Here is a 19,471-nt window from a genome sequence, read left to right as displayed (position 1 = left end):
GTAGGGGGTATGCAGGAGGCAGTCATCTGTTGTTTCTCTCTCATCAATGTTTCTCTCTTTTTCTCCTCTATCTTTCTCTCTCTCTCTAAAAAAAAAAATCAATAAAACATATTAAAAAAACAAACAAACAGTAATAGTCATAGTAGGGGACTTTAACACCCCATTAGCATCAATGGGTAGATCTTCCAGGCAGAACATTAACAAGGAAACACTGGCCTTAAATGACGCATTAAACCAGATGGATTTAGTTGATATCTTCAACAGCACTTCACCCCAAAACTGCAGAATAATACATTTGTTTCAAGTGCACATGGAACATTTTCAAGGATTGACCACATTAGGCCATAAAACAAGACTCAATAAGTTTAACAAGACTGAAGTTATTTCAAGCATCTTCTCTGACCACAGTGGTATGAAACTAGAAATCAATTACCAAAAAAACTGAAAAACACACAAACACATAGAGAATAAATAACATGTTACTAAACAACAAATGGGTTAACAATGAGATCAAGGAAGAAATCAAAAGATAGCTTGATACAAATAAAAACATAAACACAACAACCCAGAATCTATGGGACACAGCAAAAGGGAAATTCATAGCAGTACAAGTCTACATCAAGAACCCCCCCCCCAAAAAAGTCAAATAAACTATCTAACCCTACAAATAAAGGAACTAGAAAAAGGACAAAGCCAAAGTGAGTAGAAGGAAGGAAATAATTAACATCTGGATGGAAATAAACGAAGTAGAATCTAATGTGTGTGTGTATGTGTGTGTGTGTGTGTGTGTGTGTGTGTGTGTGTAAAATAAAGAGACATAGATATGAAACCAAGAGCTGGTTCTTTGAAAGATAAACAAAATAGATAAACTGTTAACCAGACTCATCAAGAAAAAGAGATAGAATCCAAATAAATAAAATAAGAAATGAAGGAGAAGTAAGAATTGATACTACAGAAATACAAAGCATTAAGAAAATACTATGAACAAGTATATGCCAAAAAATTGGAAAATCTGGAAGAAATGGATAAATCCTTAGAAACATACAATATTCTAAGAATGAATCAAAAAGAAATAAAAAAATCTGAACAGACCAATTACAACCAATGAAATCAAAGCAGTCATCAAAAAACTCTCAACAAACAAAAGTCCTGGACTAGATGACTTCACAGGTAAATCTTACTAAATAGTCAAAGAAAAACTAACACCTATCCTTCTCAAACTATTCCAAACATTTCAAGAGGAGGGAAGACTCGCAAGCTCATTTTACGACACCAGCATCATCTTGATTCCAAAACTAGATAAAGACACTACAAAGAAAGAAAATTATAGACCAATATCACTGATGAATATAGATGCTCAACAAAAAATTAGCAAACCAAATTCAGCAATATATTAAAAAGATCATACACCATGTTCAAATGGGATTTATTCCTGGGATGCAAGTATGGTTCAATATCTGCAAATCAATGTGATACATCACATAAACAAAATGAAGAATAAAAATCATATGATTATATCAATAGATGCAGAAAAAGCATTTCAGAAAATCCAGTACCCATTTAAAGGAAAAGATAAATTCTAATATTTTTCCCAATTCTTCCTGAATAAAGAGTCCTTGCTAAGCTATTTGTAATAATTCCACTGGCTTGGGTTTTATTGTCTATTTTTATTCTTATTTATCATTGGATAACTGTTTAACTTCATTTTATGTCACCACACCCCCAGTAGGGAATAGGAATTGATTATGAAAGGAAGACAGCTATAAAGGTATTTCCTATACCAAACCAGGAAGTTGTTGCCTTCTTTTCTTTGATTATCTCTATTCAGGGCCAGCAAAAGTAGGTGTACAGTTGTGAGTACACAAAACACAGTCTATTCTTGTATTATTATTTATTAATTATTATATTATTTTTCATACAAACAACTGTAAACCTACCTTTGTCCCATCCTGCATAGTATCTCCCATTATCCACATTTTGTTACCCCCAAATAATGCTCTTAATACTAATTTAAGTAAATAAGAGATATTGAAAGTTCTACATTAAATATCATCCACACCAGGAAATTAGTTCCACAGGTTAAATTAATTCTTCAAAGGAAATATAAGATTATTCTCAAGACAATTCAAGGGAATTACTGGCCCAGAACAGTTCATCACCTCCCAGAGGAGACCTGTGAATTAAAAGCCACACAAAGGTTTTGACAGATGCCACCACCTGATGGGGGTCAGTCTTTCAAAGGAGCCCACATCAGGGACAGAGACTAAATTTAGAGACGTTTGACCCAGAAAGTTTTCTTCTAACAAAGTTCTCTAATTCTGATTCTAGAAATAGGTTTGTTTTTGTTTTTTTTAAGGAAACTTTAAAAAAATAAACAAAAATAGCATAAGCAAACAACATTATCTTGAGAGGTATAACTGAGAGTTTAAAATTAAATCATTGGAAATTTCTTTACTGCTGAACTGATGTGTTGCCCTTCAAGGATGAGCTTTAAAAGAATCTCTCTGGTCCGGCCGGTGTGGCTCAGTGGTTGAGTGTCAACCCATGCACCAAGAGATCACTGGTTCGATTCCTGGTCAGGGCATGTGCCCAGGTTGTGGGCCAAATCCTCAGTGGGGGCATGCAGGAAGCAGCAAATCAATGTTCTCTCTCATCAATGTTTCTATCTCTCTCTCCCTCTCACTTCCTCTCTCTAAAAAATCAATAAAGGAAAAAAAAATTAAAAAGAATCTCTCTGACTCTGGCCGATTTGGCCCACGGACCAAAGAGTTATAGTTTTGATTCTGGTCAAGGGCACGTACCTTGGTTGCAGTTCAGTCCCTGGCCCTGATTGGGATCATGCAGGAGGCAAAAAGAATCTCTCTAGTCAGATATTTTACAACTTTCTTTCTTTGTTATGAGTACTAAGATGTCTAGGGATAGGATTATGTCTAATAGTGTCCTTAAGACAGAGGTAAATAGTTAAATCTCCCCTATTGACATATGGCCCATTACCTCTTCTGTTAATCTGGACCTTGTTAAAACACCAGAACTTAACCTACTCTAAACCTTTTAATATCTTCCATCTGTCCTCACATCGTGATCCAAGCCCCTTAGCATGTACAAGGCCCTCCATCATCTAATCCCTGACTCTTTCCAACCTCATCTTTTAGCCAATCATGGCCTCCACTTCCCAGTCTAGTTTCCAGGAACAGCTACTACTTCCAGTTTCCTGTATATCTCTTATCTCAGAACCCTTACACCTTGGCTTAGGATGTCTCCCTATCTTTTTCCTTTTCTAAGTCATATCCTTAAGCACTGACATAATCTCTACCAAAAAGAATGACTTCCCATCTTCCCCCACTGCTTCTTACTGAATTATGAGTCCACCCTCTGCAAATCCAAAATATACACTCATCGTATATTCATCTTAACAATCTTCTTCTGGATGTTAGTCTCCCTTGAGATTCTATAAGGGCTGGGAGTGAGTCTCATCTTTGCATCCCCAGCACTTAGATCAGTGTCTGGCATGCTCAAATGATTTTAAATAATTATTTCATTACATTTACCTTTATTTCCTCTATGTCTGCTTTCTGGAGCTTTTCTCTGAAATGATTATCTGTTTCCAGCACATCAATCACTTGCTTGAGATATTCATCATAATAAAGTCCAGTATCCTTCAAATTAAGAAACAAACAATAAAGCTTCTGAAAGCTTTTCCTTCCCTGCATCTAAAGATCTCAATTCTAAGAAAAAAAGAAAAAAAAAAAGTCTAGCAAAATGGCAATGAACATATCTACTTTGATAGTTTGGACAGTCAAAGTTAAAAACCACAAATGAAGAGTTGCAGAAATCATGTTTTAGGGATCACACCCAAATCATGTTTCACTGATACTTAAAGGTCGATTTTCTATATGGCTTAGACAATGAAAACTTTAAAAATATTACTTGGGTTTGGCTCAGCGGTTAGAACATTGCCCCTCAAACTGAAGGGTCTTAGGTTCAATTCCCAGTAAAGGGCACCTACCTGGGTTGCAGGTTCAATCCCTCCCTGGCCCCGGTTGGGGTTGTGTGGGAGGCAACCAATTGATATGTCTCTTTCACATCAATGTTTCTCTCCCTCCCTCCCTCCCTCCCTCCCTCCCTTCCTCCCTCCCTCCCTTCCACTCTATCTAAAAATCAATGGGAAATATCCTCAGGTGAGGATTAACCCAAAAAAAGAAAAGAATGAACAAGTTAATTGGTTTTACCCCACTGTTACCTGTTTCTCCTCATTGCTATCTGTCTCTCCTTTGAATATAATAAAATGGGTTTGGTGGCAGGGGTTAGCTCTACATTATAAATGTATGGTGAATGCTTCTATACACTATCTAGTATACTAACTACATTTTTTAACATTAAACAACATATACTTGTCCTATACTCTTTTCATTGTTTCTAAATATCCAATTTTAAAACTAATATTAGCAATATTTTAGTTAAAATTCTTCCCACAAGATTATATTTCTTATTTGACTTACTGGTGGTTCTATCTTTGCACTGTCCACAGGGTGAGTATTTTTTACTTTTGTCTTGTCTATGTCTATAGGCACAGCCTCAAGAGTAGTAAGTAGACACGTAACCAAAAGGAAACAATATTGCAGTAGGACGGTCCTCCACCTCATCTGAAATAGAGGTATAATTACAGTAAGGTCCTGAAAGGATGTTTCCAAAATATATATCCATGCATTCCCAAAGCCACATTATTAATATAATCGATTTCAGGATATTTAATACAACAAAATAATTCTAGGAAAAGGGTTAAAATAGATTATAGCATAAAAATAATGCTTAAAATCTATCACTAAAGAAAATCAGGGTAGAAATGTTTTTCAGCTAAAATTAAAAGACGAGGAAATAAAATTTTAAAGTTTATATAGTATAAGAAAATATTTGGTTAATAATAAAAGCTTCAAATAAAGATGGCAACAAGGGACTCAAAAAAAATATTTTAGCCCTGGCCAGTTTTGCCCAGGAATTAGAGCATCAGCCCGCGGACCAGATAGTCCAGGGTTCAGTTCCCACTAAAGGCACGTATCTCAATTGCAGTTTGTCCCCGGCCCCAGTTAGGGTTATGTGGATGGCAACCAGTCGATGTGTTTCTTTCCCATCAATGTTTCTCTCTCCCCTCCTCCTCCCTCCCGCTCTATCTGAAGATAAATGCAAAAATGTCTTTGGGTGAGGATTAAAAAATTATATGTATATATATTTTAATGGCCCAAGTTTACAAAAGAGAAAATAATAAGAAAAAAAAACCTGCATATTTTTTCTCAATTAAAATATTAGAGGGACAAAATTATTTCTGGATATAATATTTAATTACCTTCAAATTTTGAAAATAAGATGTTCTATGTACATAAGTTGATTAAAAGAGACAAATAAGTAGCTACAAATATTCTCTTAACTTTATTAAACATTATCATAGCCAATAGTCTTTTGTTAAAATTCCTTTTGGTCGCCATGGCCAGTTTGGCTCAGCGGTTAGAGCGTCGGCCTGCAGTCCAGAGAGACCCAGGTTCGGTTCCCGCTAAGGGCACGTACCTTGGTTGCAGTTTGTCCCCAGCCCTGGTTGGGTCGTGCAGGTGGCAACCACTTGATGTGTCCCTTTCATGTCGATGTTTCTCTCTCTCTCTCTCTCCCTCCCACTCAATCTGAACAAAAAATGGAAAAATGTCCTCGGCTGAAGATAAAAAAATAAATAAAATAAAATAAAATTCTTATTGGTCAATAATTTTTCAAATAAATAGGTCAATAAATGTAACAGGGTTGATACAAACAAGGAGCAACTATTACTTGTCCCACAATATGATTCAAATTTTGCTTATTCAAACAGTTTCTACTCCATAAAGATTTTAGTAACTCTAGAGGATATACTACAAGAATTAAAATGACCCTGGCCAAGTGGCTCAGTTGGCTCAGCTTGTCCCGTGTACCAAAAGGTTGCAGATTCCATTCAAGGTCAGGGGATGTATCTAGGCTGTGGGTTCAATCCCTGCTTAGGGCCAGTGGAGGGCCACCGATGTCTCTCTCTCTCTCTAAAAATCAATTTTTTAAAAACAAGAATTAAGCCCTGGCCACTTTGGCTCAGCAGTTAGAGCATCGGCCTGCGGTCCGGAGAGACCCGGGTTCGGTTCCCGCTAAGGGCACGTACTTCGGTTGCAGTTTGTCCCCGGCCCTGGTTGGTCGTGCGGGTGGCAGCCACTCGATGTGTCCCTTCACGGCGATGTTTCTCTCTCTCTCTCTCCCTTCCTCTCTCTCCCTCCCACTCTATCTGTACAAAAAAAAAAAAAACAAGAATTAAGCTCTGGACAGTTGTTCAGTGGTTAGAGCATCAGACCGAGAACCAAAGAGTTACATGTTCAATTCCAGTCAAGGGCTTGTACGTCGGTTGCAGTTGGATCCCCACCCCCAACTCCCTCTAATTCTACCTGAAAACCAATGGAAAAATATTCTCAGGTGAAGATTTTTTTAAAAAGAATTAAAATCAATAGAAACCTCTTTTTTTTCTTTATTTATTTTACAGAAAGAAGAAGGGAGAGGGAGAGGGAGATAGAAACATTGATGAGAGAGAACAACAATTGGCCACCTCCTGCATACCCTCACTGGGGACCTGGCCCACAACCCAACACGTGCCCTGACCGGGAATTGAACCAGCAACCTCTAGTGCATGGGTCAACGCTCAACCACTGAGCCACACCAGCTGAGCTAAAACTCTTATTTAATTGATTTCATACATAAAGACTCATGTTAGGGTCCAAGTCAAGAATAACAGTCTGACCAACAATGTGGAGAATGCAAATAACTGTGTTTCCTCAGCTCAGCTGGCCATGGACTTTTTTTTAAGTAGCATGTTTTTATCCACAGAACACAATTACCAATAATGTACTTAATCAATTCCAAGATACACAATTTCTCAGTTTAACATCTCAGAAATCAGGATGATTTTCAGTTGATGGAATATTAAAATTGTGGTTGACAAAGTGGCAATAGTAACATCTTTACTGTCTACACATTTACAAATTTTATCATAACTACTCTTACTGCAATAACTTTAAATTGAGTTTTTGCATTATTGGTACTTTACAAATTGAATTTAATTAACATTTTTAAATGTCTTCAAAGGGTTAAATTATGACTTAGTATTGAAATGCAAAGTTATTTTATAAACATAGAAATATAACAGCTGAGCCCTGAGCAGTGTGACTCAGTGGTTGGAACACTGGCTTGTGTACTGGAAGGTCACAGGTTTGATTCCTGCTCAAGGGCATGTACCTGGGCTGGGTTGCAGGTTTGATCCCCGGCAGGGTGCTGTGGAGGCTACCAATCCATGTGTCTCTCTCACATCAGTGTTTCTTTCCCTCCCTCCCTCCCTCCCTCCCTCCCTTCCACTCTATATACAAATCAATGGAAAAAGTATCCTCAGGTGAGGATTAACAAAAGAAAGAAAAAAAGAAAGAAATATAGCAGCTGGTATTCGTGAAGCAAATATTTGATGTTAAGAGAATAACAGCAACTTTATATTTTCTTGTAAAGAAACAACTAAGTGCTTTACCTAAATTTAAACAGGAAGATAGACAAAGTAGACAGAGCTGCATGACATTTGTTACTGAGATACAAGATACCGATAAGCAGCCAAACACTGCTAATAAAACAGTATAAACTGACAAAGACTGAAAATGATTTTTTAAAATGTATATGGAATATAAGGCTAATTTGATGAATTCATGTCTCAAGGCAAATGTCAATTTGTCAGAAACTTCCTATTTACACTGAACAGAAGCTGCATAACTTCCATGAAATTTGAGAAAACAAAGCTGAGTTTAGTCAACAGGAAATGCTAACAAAATCCTGATGTCCTTTTACATGTCTCAAAGTAATACACTAATGCTGAAGATGCTAGTGATGGTATCCTGAGAATGGATTAGGAAATAGCCCATCTCTGTAATACTGTCATAAATGCCAATGGCCAAAAGTTGCTGCCATATTAAACCTTAAACTACAAAATAATTTCCCAAAAGTGTTACTGTATGCATTAAAATTAGGAAGGGATAATAGGGGATGAATGATGGCTGAGCTAAAGAAAGGCTGACTAGCTGGCCCTGTGTGGGTCAGTGGATTGTACATCCTCCCATGGGCTGAGAGGTCCCAGTTCAATTCCCTGTCAGGGCACATGCCCGGGGTTGTCGGCTCGATCCCCAGTAGGGGGCATGCAGGAGGCAGCCGATCAATGCTTCTCTCTCATCAATGTTTTTATCTCTCTCTCTAAAAAATCAATAAAAACATATTTAAAAAAAAAAAAAAAAAAGGAAAGAAAGGCTGACTGAATCTAGTTTGAATGTCTAAGAGCCCTTCCTAACCTGCCAAGTGTATTAGTTTAGTTCTAGATGCCTCCTGAGGCTGTGTATCTGAAAATTTAAACAGGATGCCTGAAAAGTAATACAACTCGATTTTATTCCTCTAGACAACTGCAACCCCTCAGCATTTCAGCCAACAAACCATTAAAGGAGAAGCTAAGGAAAGAAGAGGATGCCGAAATCTGTTGTCATCTTTTGAAAAGCACTTGCATCAGAGCTTGCAAAATGAGTATCAGAGGCTTGAAAGAAAATTCTAGGCAAAGGGGCTTGAAGAAACTTCCAGAAGAAAATTACCATCACTCTCCAGAGCAGAGAGAACAATTCTGTGTGAAAAAACATAGACATTGCCCTGGCCAGTTCGGCTCAGCCGTAGAGCCTCGGCCCGCAGACCTGGGCTCAATTCTGGTCAAGGGCATGTACCTAGGTTGCGGTTCCTCCCTGGCCCTCATTGGGATTGTGCAGGAGGCAACCAATAGATGTGTCTCTCTCATGTTGATGTCTCTCTCTTCCCCACTCTATCTTAAGATAAAAATGGAAAAACGTATCCTCAGGTGAGGATTTAAAAAAAAAGAAAAAAACAGACCCTGACTAGTCTGAATCAAGTTTGTTCCAAAAGAATGAGACTCAGAATGTGATAAAGTCTTAGAAATACCTTAATGAGTTTACTTAACTTGTAATTCCTTTCTATATGCACAAAAGTGATATGAGAAAAATCTGTATGTCTAAATGAATCTTAAAAAGCACTTTCTATAAACAAAAATGAAATGGTAAGTGATAAAGCAATGTAATAGTTTAATTGGCAGTATTTTTTCTACATGTGTATAATGATGTGTCTTAATGTCACTAATGTCTTAGAGTCAATGAAATACCTTATACTGAATTTTAAATGTATCATTTTCTTTCTATTTATCCTGATTCGTTAATATTTACTTCCTCTCCTTTCTTGCTTTTTTTCTTTTTGATTGATGGAGAATTTTTTAAAATATCCCCCCCCCCCCCCCCCCCCCACTTGCCCTGGCCGGTTTGGCTCAGCGGTTAGAGCGTCAGCCTGCGGTCCAGAGAGACCCGGGTTCGGTTCCCACTAAGGGCGCGTGCGTAGCTCTGTTGCAGTTTGTCCCTGGCCCTGGTTGGTCATACAGGTGGTAGCTACTCAATGTGTCCCTTTCATGTCAATGTCTCTCTCTCTCTCTCTTCCTCTCTCTCCCTCCCACTCTATCTGAACAAAAAAAAATGGAAAAAAATGTCCTCGGGTGAAGATTAAAAATAAATAAATAAAATAATAAAATAAAATAAAATATGTTTCCCCCCTCTACTATTTTCTAATATTTTAGTGTTTGTTCTAGAAATAATTAGGACAATAATTTACTAAAGTTTAAAGGTAAGTAAAACATTTACTCTACTCCTTTTTTTTAAAGAGAAAGAGAGCCCTGGTCTGTTTGGCTCAGCGGTTAGAGCGTCGACCTGCGGTCCTGAGAGACCCGGGTTTGGTTCCCGCTAGGGGCGTGTAATTCGGTTGCACTTTGTCGCCGGCCCTGGTCGGTTGTGCGGGTGGCAGCCACTCGATGTGTTCCTTTCACATCGATATTTCTCTCTCTCTCTCTCTGTTCCTCTCCCTCCCACTCTACCTGAACAAAAAATGGAAAAATGTCCTCGGGTGAGGATAAAAAAAAAATTTAAAAAAATGGGAAAATGACCTCAGATGAGGATAAAAAAAAAGAGAGAGAGAGATAGAAACATCCATGTGAGAGAGAAATATTGATCAGCTACCTCCTACACGCCCCCTACCAGGGATAAGCCCAAAACCCAGGAATGTGCCCTGACCAGGAATCAAACCAGGACCTCTCAGTCCATGGGACAACATTCAATCCACTAAGCCACACTGGCTGGGCTGTTAGCCTTTTTTTAAAACATCCATAAATTGCCAAAAAACAAAACAAAACATATCTATTAGCATTTATGGGTAATTTTTTAAAAATAACCAGACAGAAATTATCAAGACAGAAATGTTTCTATAATGAATCATGGGATAAAAGTTTAAAAAGTAACAATTTATTAGATGAAAGTTATTTTCTTCTGTAGAAGTGGTCAGATTTAAAGCTCTACTATGGAGAAGTCCCAAAGCTTCTATGAGTGGTTATCATGGCTTACAGTGCACAGAGATGAAAGAAAAAGATCCATACCGTGGAAGATAATTCTATTTGCCTGCCAATATCCACATCTTCCCTTTTTCCTCAATAACAATAGCCCAATTTTATTCAGGTCAGCCATGCATCCAGCTACCTTTTCCTGCTTCCCTGGTAGCCTGAGCATGTGCTCTCTAAAAGGAAAGAATACATCTTTCTTTGTCTTTGCCTTGCTGCCTGAAACTTGGCTGTGGTGGTTAGAGCTCCAGCAGCTATCTTGGACTACAAGGACCAGGGCCACACGTTATGTATAGAAGAATAAAGAATTGGAAAAAGCTTCGATCCTTGATGACTTTATAAGGTTACCATACCTAACCTGGACTGCCTGCTTCAAGAATTATTTCATATGAGAAAATAAATAATGTGTGTTTAAGCCATTATTAAGTCTGTTTTTGTTGTTGTTCTGTTTCATTTTGTGGGGTTTTTTTGTTTTTGCTTTCTTAACTGATCACTTACCTTCAGATAAGTTAAGAATTTTTATCTCCTGTTCACAGATGAGGTAACTGAGATCTAGAGAAGTAAGATGACTTGCACAATACCAAATTAATAAGGAGGTGGGTCTGGGCTCCGAGTTCAATGTTTTTTTTTACTACAAATGGTCTCTTAACAGGTTCTAAATGTAAAAAAATAAAATAAAAACACATTAAATATAAACATAAATGTAGGCTTATTTCAGTGGCAATGGCACATGACAGTGTATGAATTTGTCACATCCTGTGAAAAAAGTACCAAGTATTTATGATGTGGAAGACTAAATTCTATCATATTCCATTGTGAAGGGAGAGAGAGAGATTAAATAAACGGAATCAAAAACCAGAATAGACAAAGATATTGATTGTTGTGCCCAGGTTTCACCATACTGCTCTCCTTTTAAATAAATAAGAATTCCAACTAAAAGCTTATTTTGCTCAGCAATAAGACTTCATGATATAGTTTCCCATCAAATCCTTAACTGGGCCCTGACTGGTTTGGCTCAGCGGTTAGAGCGTCGGCCTGCGGTCCAGAGAGACCCGGTTCGGTTCCCGCTAGGGGCGCGTACCTCGGTTGCAGTTTGTCCCCGGCCCTGGTTGGTTGTGCGGGTGGCAGCCACTCGATGTGTTCCTTTCACATCGATGTTTCTCTCTCTCTCTCTGTTCCTCTCTCTCCCTCCCACTTTATCTGAACAAAAAGTGAAAAAATGTCCTCGGGTGAGGATAAAAAAAAAAATCTTTAACTGGGCCCTGGCTGGTTTGGCTCAGCGGTTAGAGCATCGGCCTGTGGTCTGGAGAGACCCAGGTTCGGTTCCTGTAAAGGGCGCGTACCTCGGTTGCAGTTTGTCCCCGGCCCTGGTTAGGTCGTGTGGGTGGCAACCACTCGATATGTCCCTTTCACGTTGATGTTTCTCTCTCTCTCCCTCCCACTCTATCTGAACAAAATATCAAAAAATGTCCTCGGGTGAGGATTAAAAAAAAAAAAAAAAAAATCCTTAACTGGAAACTTTCTTCATCCTTACCACTACTTTTAAAAATTCATCTTGCCCTGACTGGTTTGGCTCAGCAGTTAGAGCATCGGCCTGTGGTCCAGAGAGTGGCAGCCACTCAATGTGTCCCTTTCATGTCAAGGTTTCTCTCTCTCTTTCTCTTCCTCTCTCTCCCTCCCACTCTATCTGAACACAAAGTGGAAAAGTGTCCTCAGGTGAGGATAAAAAAATTAATTAATTAAAAAATTCACCTTGGCCCCAGTCTCAGTCACAAGATAAGTAATACAGAAAAACATCTCACCCTGGCCAGTTTTGCTCAGTGGTTAGAGCATCGGCCCACAGACCAGAGAGGCCCAGGTTTGGTTCCCACTAAGGGCACATACCTCGGTTGTAGTTTGTCCCTGGCCCCAGTTGGGGCCGCGTGGGTGAGACCACTCGATGTGTCTCTCTCAGAATGATATTTCTCGCTCTCTCTTCCTCCCTCTCTCCCTAACACTCTATCTGATGATAAATGCAAAAATGTCCTCGGGTGAGGATAAAAATAAATAAATTTATTAATTTATTTAAATAAAATAAAGGAAAACATCTCAATAAAATTGTTGAAACCCCACTACCTAACTATGAAATTCAAGGTGGTTAGCTCATGTGAAAACTCACTGGTGAACGCAATTATTTCTAAGTAGTCTGTAAGAAAATAAGCAAATAAAATGTCTTCAAGTTTTAAGAACGGATATATTTCTTTCTTTTTATGATATATTTAACATAAAAATCATAAGCAGGAGAGTGATCATACATATGCATGTTATCTGTGTTATCTAAGACTTTTATTGACATAGCGTGGTCAAAAATAAATAGCAGATTGAATCCTAACCACTCCTATTTACTAGAATGTTACTTGCCTCCATTTTCCTATCTAGAAAATTAAACTAATACTTCTTCATAAGTTTTTGATTGAATGAAAATAAGAATTAACACAATGTGAGTAGCACAGTGCATGGCAATAGTAAATGCTCGATAAATATTAATGCCCTTCCTGTCTTGAAAATGAAATAGCTATATATTGAAATAATGAAAACCTGTTATTAAAAAGTAATAAACCTGTGTGCATACAACCTTTAAATGTCATTTTTTGAAGGGCTACATTAGAACTCTCCTCTGAGCATTGCCACAACCTAAGTCCTGATGCAGCTGTAGGCCAATAAAAAGAATATATCCAACAAAGAGGAACACAATCTCTTCCTCCCTGGCATTAAAACAGAGATATTTGCAGAGGCCCAGGTTTCTTTCTCCAAGGCACATCTCTGAGCCAAACCTGGGTTGCTTCTTCTTGCTGTTAATGTCATAACTCTAACAATGAGGTAGAGAAAAAATGGCGTCCGAGTTTCTCAGTGACAGCAGTGACAACCACAACGGGTAACCTGATGCTCAACTCCATTTTTCCCTTTGAAAATGAGAATAAATGGGAAAGTGAAGTTCAAAATAAAATACCAGCTGAGCTGAACTTTAACCTTTCCCTGTATCAATACATCAGTATAGATGTTAGTATCTCTAATGCTCATATTTGCAAAAAAGTACATCAATCAAGGAAACCATTACATGGCCTTTTTTTCACTTGACCATCAGTTACAGTATCCTTGGTAATAGGCTTATGAAAAGTAGATACTGTTGCTCATTTGTATCACTCAATACCCAAATTTATTAAAATTACATCTTCAATATTTACACATACCTCAGATAACTAAAATACAATGTCAAAAAGTCCTGCCAAAAATAGAAGCATGCAACTTCTTTCTCAATATCCCTTAGGTTGCTTTGAAAAATTTAAATCAGAGCATTCTGGGACTAGAAATTATCTTAGTGGTGGTTTGATCCAGATCTTACTTTTTTAAAAGTAAATTTAACTAATTTGGCCAATATCATTTGGAAGAGCCAGGATTGGAATCTGGCTATCAAATTCTAATTAAGCATACTTTTTACCATATCATGGTGGGGGGGGGGGTGTTTTTTTAATATATTTTAGTTTGAAAATCATTAAAGTGATTAAGGTTTTTCCTTTTCCTAATAAGTTATTTGAAATTGTTAGGAGCCTGTTTTCTAAAGTCTATAAACTAATTGCGTGTATTAAACATAAAAACAACAAATTTCCCCTTTTTAGACCTTCAATTATTTAGAAAAAGTTAATCATCTATCATGCCAAATATAGTCAACACAATTACTTACAATACTTAAAAGATTATCTACTTTAAGGATTATTTTAAATACATTTTTAAATCCTACACTTGATTCCTCCAGCTACCCAAAATTTACACAGGTATTTTGAACACCTAAGTCATCCAAAGGGTCCTTAGAAAGTGAAAAGCAATTTAAATATTATTCTAAATAACATAAAATTGTGCCCTTCCTGGTTTGGCTCAGAGGTTAGAGCATCGGCCTGCGGACCTAAGGATTGTGGGTTTGATTCCTAGTCAAGGGCACATACCTGGGTTGCAGGTTCAATCCCTGGCCACAGTCAGGGTGATGCAGGAGACAACAAATTGATATGTCTCTCTCACATTGATGTTTTTCTCTCTTCCTCCCTCCCTTCCACTCTACCTAAAAAAACAAAAATTAAAAATAAATGAAAAAATATTTTCAGGTGAGGATTAACAAAAAAATTTAAAAACACAAAATTGGTTTAGTATAGAGACTTACGCAGCAAATCCCAAAACAAAAAGACCCTGGTGTTAACCATGTTACTGATACTCTGTACCATATCAATAACTAGTGGGTTTTTTGTTTTGTTTTTAATTGATTTGTTCTTGTTGTTAATTTTCACCGAAGGATATTTTCCCACCGATGCCCTCGGGTGTGGGAAGACGCTCCAATCAACTGAGCCACAATGGCCAGTGCTCAGTAACTAGTGTTTTGAAAGGTACCCTCATTGCCCGGCCAGTGTGGCTCACTGGTTGAATGTATCCCATGAACCAAGCACCAAGAAGTCACCGGTTCGATTCCTGGTCAGGACACATGCCCAGATTGTGGGACCAAACCCCACTGGGGGGCATGCAGGAAGCGGCCAATAAATGTTCTCTCTCATCAATGTTTCAATCTCTCTCTCTCCCTTCCTCTCTCTCTAAAATCATAAAGAAAAAAATTTTTTTTTAAAAAAAGAAAGGTACCCTCATTGCTTTAATTGTGCATTACATTTAACTGGTCTTTCAGACCACAAACCAGCTTGGCAAAAAGCATGCTGAATGGGTATATACAAAATGTGTAATGTGAATAATAACTATCTCAGGAGGTCAGAGCAAGGTAAACACAACATGCACCTGACCCTTGCAAGATGGGTAAAATTAGCATAGATGCTGGAGAACAATATGAGTAACCAGAAGAAAACAGAAGTAAATTTTTCACTTACACTACAAAGTTGGACCAGATCATGGAGAGTTTAAAGTCCAAAATGAGAAATAGAAGTTTCATGTTCATCCTAATAACAAGAGTGATATTATTCGAGATTTCACCTCTAATTCTAAATGTCCATGTTTGTTTGTTTTTGTGTTTGTCTTTTTTTAAAATTCTCGATCCTATTAACTGAGGAACATTTGTGGAAACATTTTTTTGTTCAACTTGTACAAGTTTTATAAAACAAGAACTCACACTCAGCTTAAGTCAGGATGAATCCTGAGACAATTTCTATAAGGGGCAAGATGCTACAATCTGGATATTGTTCAACAGAATTCACCAGGGAAAGCCTTAAAGAAAAAAATATTTATATAGGTTGTGCAAGAAGCTATAGATATTCTGATCTAAATCTATAATACCATTAGCCATATTACTTTAAGAATTTCTTAAAGCAACTGTCTCATCAATTCTAAATCCACAGTCTCCTTCAAACAAAGCTATCAGAAACATCTGCATTTAACCTTGCTCTCTGTCCACGTTTTTTAAAACAAGATAATATATCATTTGGTGTTCATATTCATCCATGGATTTAATAGCCTTACCAAAAGGCACAGATGGCAGACAGCACTTACTTACTCAATTGTGTAAAATGTGCATTATCCACTTTAGGAGTTTAGTGAACAGCACCAGCCACAATAACCACATTTGCTCACCGAGTTACCACTTAACAGGTGCAACAAGAAAGTATCATTTCCTCATACTCCGAAACCAAAAGAGCTCATCTCACACCCAACGACTTGTCATTTAAGGGAAAACAGTACCACAACTGACACGAACTTTCTCCTCTCCCTAGTGTCAGGGGTTACCGGCTTAACAGAATTGGCAGAAGAGAGGATTCACAGGCCTAGCTTTGCTCGGCGGCGCGAGGGGGGTGTGGGGGGTGGTGAGTATTAGCCTGGAATTTGTGGGTACACTCTCCTCAACAGTTGGCACCTCCATCACGAATAGACCTGCAAAGGCCAGGCTGGAACTCCGCCTGGGTCTCGGTCCAGCACGCACCCGCGCCTGCTCCTCGCCAAGAGCCTGTCACCCTTATCGACCCCAAAGAAATCCTGGGTGCCCTGCGACGGGTGGAGCGGAGGAAAGGGCCCCGCGCCTCAGGCTCGAGCTAGAATCCCACTCCCACCCATGTCCTCCCACAGTGCGGCCCCAGCCATCCTCAGTGCCCCGGCAGGGCAGAAGACCTGAGCCTTATATCAGGACCCGCCCCAGCCTTCCGCGGTACTGATTCGCACCCACCTCGAGGTCACCGGCCTTACCTAGCTCGCCCCTGTCTCGACGCGTGAGGTTCCGCCTGATGAATGCCTGCCCGGCACAGACCTGTCCTGTCTTGCCAGCTCCCAGTTTGCAGTTTAGCTCTGTACTTCTGTCTAACGCGAGCTCCCGCCTCCTCGCTGCCATGGCGATAGCTCCCGCCCCAGGCAGCCTGTGATTGGTCCGACTGCAATAGCGGAAGGCGCTGATTGGCCGGGGCGGAGATGAGACCGCGCCGCGGGCTGGGAGGCTAGCGGCCTCTAGCGCGTACACTAAGGAGCCTAAGGGAGGTTGAGCCAAGAGGGACGTGGCGCTCTGCTACGCGGGCGGGGAAGCCGCGCCCCTTCCTTCGTCTGCTTTCACCGGGAAGCTCGTAGAGCAAGATTTGGGCGGGTGAGCTACTGTACTGGGAGCGGGCCTCCTTGTTGCTGGCCGGCGCCGGCAGCGCCCAAACCAGTCAGCGACAGGCCGTCAGGCCCATTTTCACCCACAGGCCTCGTTTGGGTCTCACCCCCCGAGCTTCCTCCACACCCCCTCCGTTAGGCTGGGCCCTTGGCCACTGTGGCTTGACTGCATTTTGCTCCACCTTCTCTCACACCCATCTACGGACATAGCTCCCATCTCTACACCCACGCCCCTCATACAACTGGGACACCTACTACACAACCCTCATTTTAAAGATGGGGAAGCTGAGGCTTAAAGGTACACGTGGCTCAAGGGTTAGAGAAGCTTTCGGAGCCCCAAGACTGGTTTCAAGAGTTTGAGTCTGCTAAATAATAGCACCTCTCTGGGCCCCAGTTTTCTCCTTTGTGAAAATGGTACCATCTATTTCACAGTTGTTAGTGAAGATTACATGAGATGACATTCCAGAAAACCAGTACAGAACCTGTTGCATATGCTAGAAATGGTAGCTTTTTATCAGGAAGTAATAGGGGTAGGAGCTAAGTGTGCCAATTTTGGAGCCAGACTGCATGTATTGCAAAAGCAGACTCTGCTTATCACAAACCAACTCCATGACAGAGCAAAGTACTTAAATGCCCTGTACCTCAGTTTCCTTGTCTCAAAGACGAGGATTAAAATGCCCTTCCTCCTTACACATAACAAGTTAATAGAAAGGTGACTGGCACACAGTAAGTGCTCAGTAGATGTTAGTTATTTTCACATTAGTGACTGAGCTAGGACTATAATTCAGGTCTCTGGTTTCCAAGATCAGCCATCTTTACTCGTATATACTTCTCATCTACATACTTAGATCAGTGCCTCAAGGTTAAGATCCTATTTAAGGCTCGGGAAGAAACACTTTTCCATTTTCTTTAAATCAAAATCTTAAATTATCTCCCTCATCGTCATGAAAGTCCTAGAACATGGTGACTCTGCTTCCCCTGAAGGTTTAATAGTGGAGGCAAATGTAAGGAAAGTAGTCATCTTCTGCTTTCATGGATAGATTGAAGAGTAAACGGACTAGAGAAAGAAAGGATATTCAAGAGTTATGATGTAGGAGCACTAAATTTCAATTTGAAAACATGAGAAATATTTTAGTATTGGTCATGTATCATTAGTAACCAATATTGGTGTAAGATCAGAAGATAATACCATATCCCAACACTGGGAAACACTGAATTGTGAATACATTAAAGGCAAGACCTATCTTCTGCATTTTTATTACCTGTTACCTACCACAGGGCCAAATACAGTGTCTGATTCAGGCACTAAAATTTGGGTTAGACCCTTTAATCGATTATTATCTGGTACTAATATAGATTATTTCTAGTAACCCAGTGGAGATGAAGAATGGAAAATGAAAAGATTGGTTCAGTCCAACAATACAATGAAAGGAAAAGGATAAATGAACACTAACTTGGTAACTGAGATACCAGCATTATTCTCAGCAATATTCTGGGGTGAAGGATAAAGAGAAAACAAGGAAGACAGAGCAAACAAATGAAATAGCAAGATGTAGGATTAAGCCTGCCTGGTGTGACTCAGTGGTTGAGCGTCGAACCATGCACCAAGAGGTTGCCAGTTCGATTCCCAATCAGGGCTGTGGGCCAAATCTCCCGTGTAGGGCATGCAAGAGGAGGCCAATTGATGTTCTCGCTCATCAATGTTTCCATCTCTCTCTCCCTCTCCCATCCTCTCTCTCTAAACTCAATAAGGAAAAAAAAAATTTTTTTTTAAGATGCAGGATTAAGAGGATCCTGAAAGAACACACCTGGAAAGCTGCCGAATATTCTATTCAGATCTTCCCCTGGACCGCCCCTAAAATTTCCACCCTTAAAATCCTTAGGATGAGGATTCTGCTGGCTCTTTCTCCAGGAAGCATGCCCAAGTCTTTCCCTCACCTCTCCCATTCCCCTGATGTGTGTCACCTTTACCTTTCTTTACCTGTATAACTTGTTTCCTAAGCCATTTTCTTCTATGAATTAATTCTTCTACCTCTGAGATTTTCCAAATAAATGTTCTCATTTAAAAAAAAAAAATCACTGAGAAAAATATTTCAGAATGCCATGTGCATACAAAACAGGTGGCAGCATCTCTCATACTAATATAGATTGTCTTGTAGTAGAGAAAAATAGGAATGTTGATAGTGAGCCCTGGAACATTCTGTGATCCGAGAGATTTATGAGGAAATATTACTTCACTTAATAGGTAAAACCCAAAACTGGAGGGTTTAGCACTGATGTAAAATCTCCTGATGGGAAGGAGGACTAGAGAACATACCTACCGCTGTGTTGTACAAGGGAACAAACAAGGCTTTGGAA

General features: G+C 39.3%; 1 protein-coding gene across 6 annotated transcripts in view; it reads right to left on the bottom strand.

Annotated features, from left to right (window-relative positions):
• The window catches only part of NUCB2 (nucleobindin 2), a 55,082-nt gene extending 38,267 nt beyond the window's left edge, over window positions 1–16,815 (bottom strand). For 2 of the 6 annotated variants that reach the window (XR_004959236.1, XM_036258653.1), the window contains exons 1-4: window positions 16,715–16,815; window positions 11,012–11,168; window positions 4,500–4,643; window positions 3,549–3,656 (exon numbers count right to left, since the gene is read on the bottom strand). Coding sequence is in view for 1 of the 6 variants with exons in the window: in XM_036258653.1 (XP_036114546.1) it covers window positions 3,549–3,656; window positions 4,500–4,643 (252 nt within the window). In the remaining 5 variants the exon portion in view is untranslated. Of the gene's footprint in view, window positions 1–3,548; window positions 3,726–4,499; window positions 4,644–11,011; window positions 11,169–14,493; window positions 14,607–16,714 lie in introns of those variants that run through there. The other 4 variants (XR_004959237.1, XR_004959238.1, XR_004959240.1 and 1 more) reach the window with 4 other exon arrangements.
• Between the last annotated feature and the right edge of the window lie 2,656 nt (window positions 16,816–19,471).

The sequence above is a fragment of the Molossus molossus genome, unplaced genomic scaffold (assembly GCF_014108415.1).
Source record: "Molossus molossus isolate mMolMol1 unplaced genomic scaffold, mMolMol1.p scaffold_m16_p_13, whole genome shotgun sequence".
Lineage (NCBI taxonomy): Eukaryota > Metazoa > Chordata > Mammalia > Chiroptera > Molossidae > Molossus > Molossus molossus.
The sequence above is the reverse complement of the archived record's forward strand: the minus strand, read 5'-3'. Positions and strand labels throughout refer to the sequence as shown.